The sequence below is a fragment of the Eschscholzia californica genome, unplaced genomic scaffold (assembly GCF_041429995.1).
Source record: "Eschscholzia californica isolate CP2 unplaced genomic scaffold, dmEscCali1.0.p SCAF_2, whole genome shotgun sequence".
NCBI classification, from domain to species: Eukaryota; Viridiplantae; Streptophyta; class Magnoliopsida; order Ranunculales; family Papaveraceae; genus Eschscholzia; species Eschscholzia californica.
In genome coordinates, this window is record NW_028238309.1 from 50,161,180 (window position 1) to 50,168,019 (window position 6,840).

General features: G+C 36.0%; 1 protein-coding gene across 1 annotated transcript; it reads right to left on the reverse strand.

Annotated features, from left to right (window-relative positions):
* Nucleotides 1–5,187: 5,187 nt before the first annotated feature.
* Nucleotides 5,188–5,877, reverse strand: LOC147558717 (receptor-like protein EIX2). The gene has a single exon (XM_086659082.1). It carries the CDS (start codon nucleotides 5,875–5,877, stop codon nucleotides 5,188–5,190), a length of 690 nt encoding a protein of 229 aa, XP_086515208.1.
* Nucleotides 5,878–6,840: the final 963 nt, after the last annotated feature.

Below are 6,840 nucleotides of genomic sequence, written 5' to 3' on the forward strand. Positions count from 1 at the left end.
CACTTTCCTCGCTATTTTCTGTTATAACTACAGTGTAAACAACACTAAGCCATTCCCTAGACATATAATAATTTACTGACAATGAAAGAATTTACTAAACAGGATCTAAAGTATGGCTAACAGAATTAATACTTAAAACTTCCCAATTGTTCATTAAACCATCGAAATTTCCTAAAAACATTTGAATCTAAAACATTACTAAGATGTAGAGAACAATATTAGATAAAACAGAAATAAATTCTTAATCTGAAATTAGAGTTTGCCTTTTTTCGCACCCTTGCTTGCCCCCTTGCTTTCACCCTTGCTGACACCCTTGCTTTCACCCTTGCTCACACCTTTGCTTTCACCTTTGCTTACACCCTTGGTTTCACCCTTTCTTACATCCTTGCTTGCATTCTTTCTTGCACCATTGTAATCCTCTTCTTCGTCACTCTCGTCATCCTCTTCTTCCTTTTGTTCCTTACTTTCTTCAGACTCATCTTCCTCACTTTCTTCATCATCTTCTTCTTCCTCATTATTTACTTCATCCTCTTCTTCCTCACCTTCTTCCTCATCATCCTTATCTTCTTTCTCACTCTCAGATTTTTTATCTTTTTCTTTCTCACCTTCTTCCTCATTGTCCTGATCTTCTTCCCCACTCTCTGATTTTTCGTCTTTTTTTTCTCACCTTGTTCCTCATCACCCTTTTCCTCATCTTTCCCTCTTTTTTGTTTTCTCCCTTTCTTGAAACTTCCTTCATTTTTTTCTCCTGACCCTTCTGTTGTTGTACAGTTCCTTTCTTTGCATTCATATCATTTGCAAACACTAAAATCCCATTCTCTGATCGAACATAATGCTCCATTAGAACATTTTCCTCTGCCAGTGAATCAGAGTAACCTTTGAATGCCTCGTCCCTCTCCTCAATAGCTTCTGCCAGTTCGTCCTTAAGTTCAGCATTTTCTTTCTTAAGTTCTGCATTTTCTTCCTCCAACTACTCATTTCTTTGCTTAAGTTGTTCAATCACGAGAAGCGTGTCACTTACGTTGGACACGGTCTCTGTTTTTTGCAACCTCTTGCTTTCTTTTTCGTCTGGGGGAAAACAAATGCTTCACTCACCTGAATGAGGAATAAATACATATAATTATTACCTTTTATTAACACTTGTGTAGTGAATATGTTAATGTAAATTAAAAACATTTAAGTATATCAATAAGTTTACTTTTGATATACCAATAAGTTTATAGTAAACCAATAATTTTACAGTACACTAATTGGTTTACATTTAATTAAAGTATTATGTTACTTAATCCTCTATCAGACCGGCTAGCTTCTCATCTAAGCTTCCATCTATTTTCCTTAAAACCACCTTGCAATTATGGGGATTTCATCTTTGTACTTCTCCTATCTTTTATAACGGAGCGTATGTTCGTAAAACCATAGCTTTAAATAAGACAAATAAATTTGTATGTTGAATAAGGCACTTCAATGTTAAGATATAACTGAAATAAACTTAAACATACTCACAGGCAGGATAACGAGGCAGCCGAAAACTCTGATTGGGTCGTTAGGGTGCCGATTGATGTGGTCAATCATGTACTGGTGCATCACCATTGGCCAATTGTAACTCTTTATGGTTTCCAATGATTTCAAGTAAAGTAGAATCTGTGTTGGCACCGAGTACCCTGATGATGGAGCAAATAAAATATTTGCAGCAATTGACATGATTATCAACCTAATGGCATCCATTTCATCCTCTTCACGCACAAACTTGCTCAGAGAAATTTATGGGGGATGTGATTTGAATAGGCATGGGAGAGAAATTTATGGGGGATGTGACAAACCAGCTACAATGTTCTGATCCATCACTTCATGACGCACACAAGTCCCGAAATTTTCTGAAATTTTCGCGCGTTCCAAATTTCAGTGGCATCTTTCGTAGATTTGATAAGAACTCACGAGTGTTGCAGTAATTTCCTCTAGGGTTCTGGCGCATTTGGACCCCTTTTACATATTCGGTTATGATTGGGCTGGGTCCTTATTTTCGGTCCATTTTTGCACCTTTCGTTCATTCCCTCTTTTATCTATATATTGTAATAATAATCTTGTGTTAGTAACATATGTGTTCTTTGAAGCAAAAAAAAAAAAATTATTAAGGGACAGGAAACCGAATAACTTAGATTTATGGGTGCCTTTTTTATGAAAAGGAGATGCCCTTAGTAGCAGCTGGCAAGTACTATCACTGATATCAACAACCTCTTTCTTTCTCTGTCTAGAATCAGCCTCTCTCTCTCTCTCTCTCTCTCTCTCTCTCTCTCTCCTGGGTGTCGTATTCAAATTGCTCCCAACTTCCACCGCTACTATCCACACAAACAACAAATTCAGAACAAAAGAATAATTTATTCAAAAAAATTTGGACTTTCCAAATCTGTATTGAAGTCAACTGAATCATGTTCCTCTGGATTTTATTAGTATTTCTAAGCCACTCCTACAGTTTTATCACTACCCAGCTGGTTTATCAGAAATGGGAGGAAGCAGAGAAGATGATAATAATAATAATAATAATAACCTTGTTTTCGCCATTAATGGTGAGAGATTTCAACTTTCTACAATCGATCCTTCAACTACTGTTCTTGAATTCTTACGGACTCAAACTCGTTATAAAGGAACCAAGCTTAGCTGTGGAGAGGGTAATTACTACTCCCTTTTTCCCTCTTAATTTTTCTCTTTAGTTACACTTGTCACGGTGGGTTTCATTAATTAGGGTTTGGGGTTTACTAATCTCTCACTCACTTCTGCAACATATATATAGTTTGTAGAAAAATTTCGACAGATAATGGAGGAAGAATCACAAGCTGACAAGTTAGACCTTTTCAATCACAATGGCTGAAGTCTTTGGATTTAAAGTGTTCAGGCAACCAACATATAGTTAGAGCTTAAACATATTGTTGATAAGGTACTAATATTTAGAAGTATTAATTTCTGCCTTCATTTCTTTAAGCAGCTGATTTTTATGACATGTTATATGACATATTACTAACATACAATTGTACGAGAGGAAATTTTCAAATTTTCATCTTCGATTAGGTTAGTGTTCGTTATTGTTATCAATACTATCTGATTTACTTAGACCTAAGTATATCCATCATTTGACCCATTCATGATTTTTTTTCTATGTTCAATTTCTTTTGTAGATAAAAGTGGGCTTATGCCTTGGATTTTCTATTTTCATCTTGATTATTGTACTTTTTCTATTTAAGGTAAACTTCATTAGACAAATGATGTTGGTGAAGATGAATACTCTTTATTACATGTATTTAATTTCGCAAATGACGACAAGTTAGTGGCATTTGATAAATCTACAGTGTAGATTCTACACAATATTGAAATTAAAATCTCAAGATGCAATTCAAAAGTATTTTGATGGGACTAAAACTAGTGAATTCTGAAGAGTAAACCGTGTTTCATGTTCTAGTTGAAAAACAATTCATTGCATGGAACTTTGATTTACGAACAAATCGATGTTCGTAAATCGAAGTTCTTGTAGTTTTCTTTTCTGGATCAATTTTACATTATTTCCAATGAACTTCCATGATCTTGATCCTTTTGAGTTGATCACATGTTGAAACTATTTGTACAGGTCATGTATTAATTTGTTCATCAAACTTTTAATACTATGCCTTAATTTCACTTACTATCAAGTAATCGAAGAAAGAGCTTAAAGCACAATAATTTTTTTTTTCTGTAGCATATAATGTATATGTATGATATTTTATCCGTGGTGCCCCCAAGTACAAGTTTTATCTTTTTGTAAGATTTTTTTTTGCATCTCCCAATATACCCCCCAAGCGTTTGGAGAGCAATGCCTCCACCTCTATGAATATTTCTCTTTAGTTTTATCTCTCCTATGTTAGGAGGACTGAGGGGTCATCTGAGGGACAGACGCAATAGAAACGAGATATGGAAAGAAGGAGAGGGAGAGAGAATGCCATCCTAACTTGTCGTCTCTACTATTAATGCCAATGGAGGGAGGGAGCTAGGAGTGTTGAAGAGTTTTTTGTGTCCAACAATCAAACAAGTGAAGAAGGTGAATGCCGAGCAATCTAAGGCCGTAGAATAGCTAGGTCCTGCGAGAATAGTCCCCCCCACACAGGGGAAAAGTAATCTAGTAACTAAGAATATAATGTCTAGGTCCTTTTCACTTATTGTTTTGAAGTGGATGCCCACAAATTTACCAAACGCATCATAATAGGTCTTTGCAGAAGGAAGTGAAGATGAGTCCGAGCATTCAAAAGAGCGAAGAACGATTGTCGTTGGACAACTAACGCTTCAGTTGAGGATATTGAGGGTTAAGTTTAGGAAGTTCTTTGAGTACGGAAGTATTAAGTTTATACTTTATACACAAAGAAGTATAGAACATGTAAACCATGGTCCTTGGCAAATACTACAGTCAAGAGAACCAGGAAGATAGAGAAATTAAACACAAACATGGGTATCAAATTCACAAGTAATGAACCCAAAATCAAGGGTGAGTATTTGTTGGTGGTCGGACTATTTTCTTTGAGTGAGAGTTGATCATCTAGCCAAGACCCCGACCGAGTAGGTTTACTTTGGTTAGGTATGGCCCAATTGGATTTGGTTCACCCTATTGGTTTAAATATATTAGTTGTATTAAAATGTAATTTTTTTTTTAAATATTTAAGTTGGTCAGAGAGATATAGTTGATAAAAGAACTTGTCAATTATGAATATCTTGTGCCAATAGATGATGGATTTGAAGTTTTAGAGCATCTCCAATGCGAAACTATAAAAAACTCTAATTGTCCCATGTGTTGAGTCTCAATTGGGAGTCTCTTTACTGTATGACACAACTGAAATTTTCAATTTAAAAGAAAGCTGAAATGCAACACTCGGAAAACTTAAAACTTATACTTAATTTTCTAGGTGGGTAATTTTCTTTGTAATATCGAGTGGAAATTGAGGTCGTCAAGAGGTCAGAAACTCAAATATTGAGTATCTTTTTGAGGCATCTTATAAATAATTGTTGGGGATGTGCCGGTTACAAACAAGTCATCAAACCCCAACTAATGAAATTACAGAAAAAAATGAAGAAACCTATCACAACATGAAGAAGGAAAGGCTCATTCTAGTTAAGATTGGTCTGTTATTTTAATCGTTCTTACCGGTTACCATATCGATACATATTTGCAAACTACCATGTGCAAAATTTAAAGAGGTTTTGTATCATAGAAGTAATGAACCCAAAATAAGCATGTCTCCAAGATTGCTTCCATAATAACACCCCGCAAAAACCCCAAAAACCTGTTACAAATCCCAATCCTGCACTAATATAAAACCACTTCATCTCAAGCCAATCATCCTCCTCATCTTGTTTTCGTCCACCATATCCAGGCAGCTGAGCTTGTTCATCGCCTTTGCAGTTCTCGAGTGGAATACCACAGAGTTCAGGGTTGCCAACATAACTCAGTTCAGTAAAGCTTTGTAATTGGGTACTAGAAGGAATCTTCCCTGACAAGTTATTATATGACAAGTTCAAGTGATTCAGAGAATTCAAATCTGTAATGCTTTGAGGAATTACACCCGAAAGTTTGTTTCTTGAGAAATCAAGAGATTCCAATGTGCTCATCTTCCCTATTTTGGTTGGAATCTTTCCTGTAAAATGATTCTCAGATAAGTTCAAAAATCGTAACTCATGAAGTGTTGTTAGATCTTGAGGAATTTCTCCGGATAAGTTGTTTCCAGATAGATCCATGGTTGTAACAAGCCCAAGAGTGTTTCCATACGCATATTCCTTTCCATTTGTCACAAGTGAAACAGTTTCTTCATTTCCCCCAATGTCGATGCGAATATAGTTTATATGTTCTTTTTGCTTTAAAGCCATGGCACTTAAATTGCTGAAACATCTTGGAATTGATCCGGATAAGTTGTTATGAGAAATATCCAATATTTGTAGTGAAGTGAGGTTACAAAGTGCCTCTGGAATACCACCATTGAACTTATTTTGACGCAACCTAAGAACTATAAGGTTTGAAAAGTTGGCTCCCAACCATGTTGATATGCTCCCACTGAATTTATTTTCACCAAGATCAATCGCTAATAACTCGGTGTTGGAAATATAGGGTTGGATCAATAAAAAGTATTATCACTCAGAAAAACCAATAACGGAGTTTGATGTGTCATGGTATGGAGGCCACTGCCTTGAAAGTGATTTCGGTACAACCTCGGTGCAAATTGTATAATTCCGAACACTTCCCAAGGATTTACCACATCTATCACCTTCCACTGCACTGAAGAAGATGATATTGGAGAAGCAGAAAATCGACTTGATATTTAGTAGAAGATGAATCCTTCATAGTGGTTGTACGTATTAATTCTCTTCTGGTTTAGGTCTTATTTATAGACCAAGTAAACCCGATTAGGGTTTCCCAGAAAACGTGGAGAAGAATAAGGAAGTCATGAGATTTGAGGCTATCCGTTACTTGTTCCACAAGGAAACAAATAATAGAGTTTTAGAAATAATAAATACCAAAAAGTATTTATTTTATTCTAAATTCCCCCAAACTCTAGAACTCCCAAACCCAACCCGACCCGCCTTGGTCAGACCGACTATTCTCCTCAAGTGAGACTATCGGACATAACGGCTTTGGAAGCCATTTATCCAACAATCCCCCACTAAAGGATTACAAAGACTTCTAAATACCGAGCCTAAGTGGGACATGTACTTAAGTGTTCAATATCTTTCGATTTGAATTGACACATAGTGAAGTGGGGCAACAACAAGAATAAAACAACCAAGTGAAATGATTCTTGAACTTGGAGATTCTTAGTTGAGACCACCACAACA

Excerpts from the sequence above, each read along its gene's own strand:
- LOC147558717 (XM_086659082.1), bottom strand. The coding sequence starts at position 5,877 with ATGGCTTTAAAGCAAAAAGAACATATAAACTATATTCGCATCGACATT.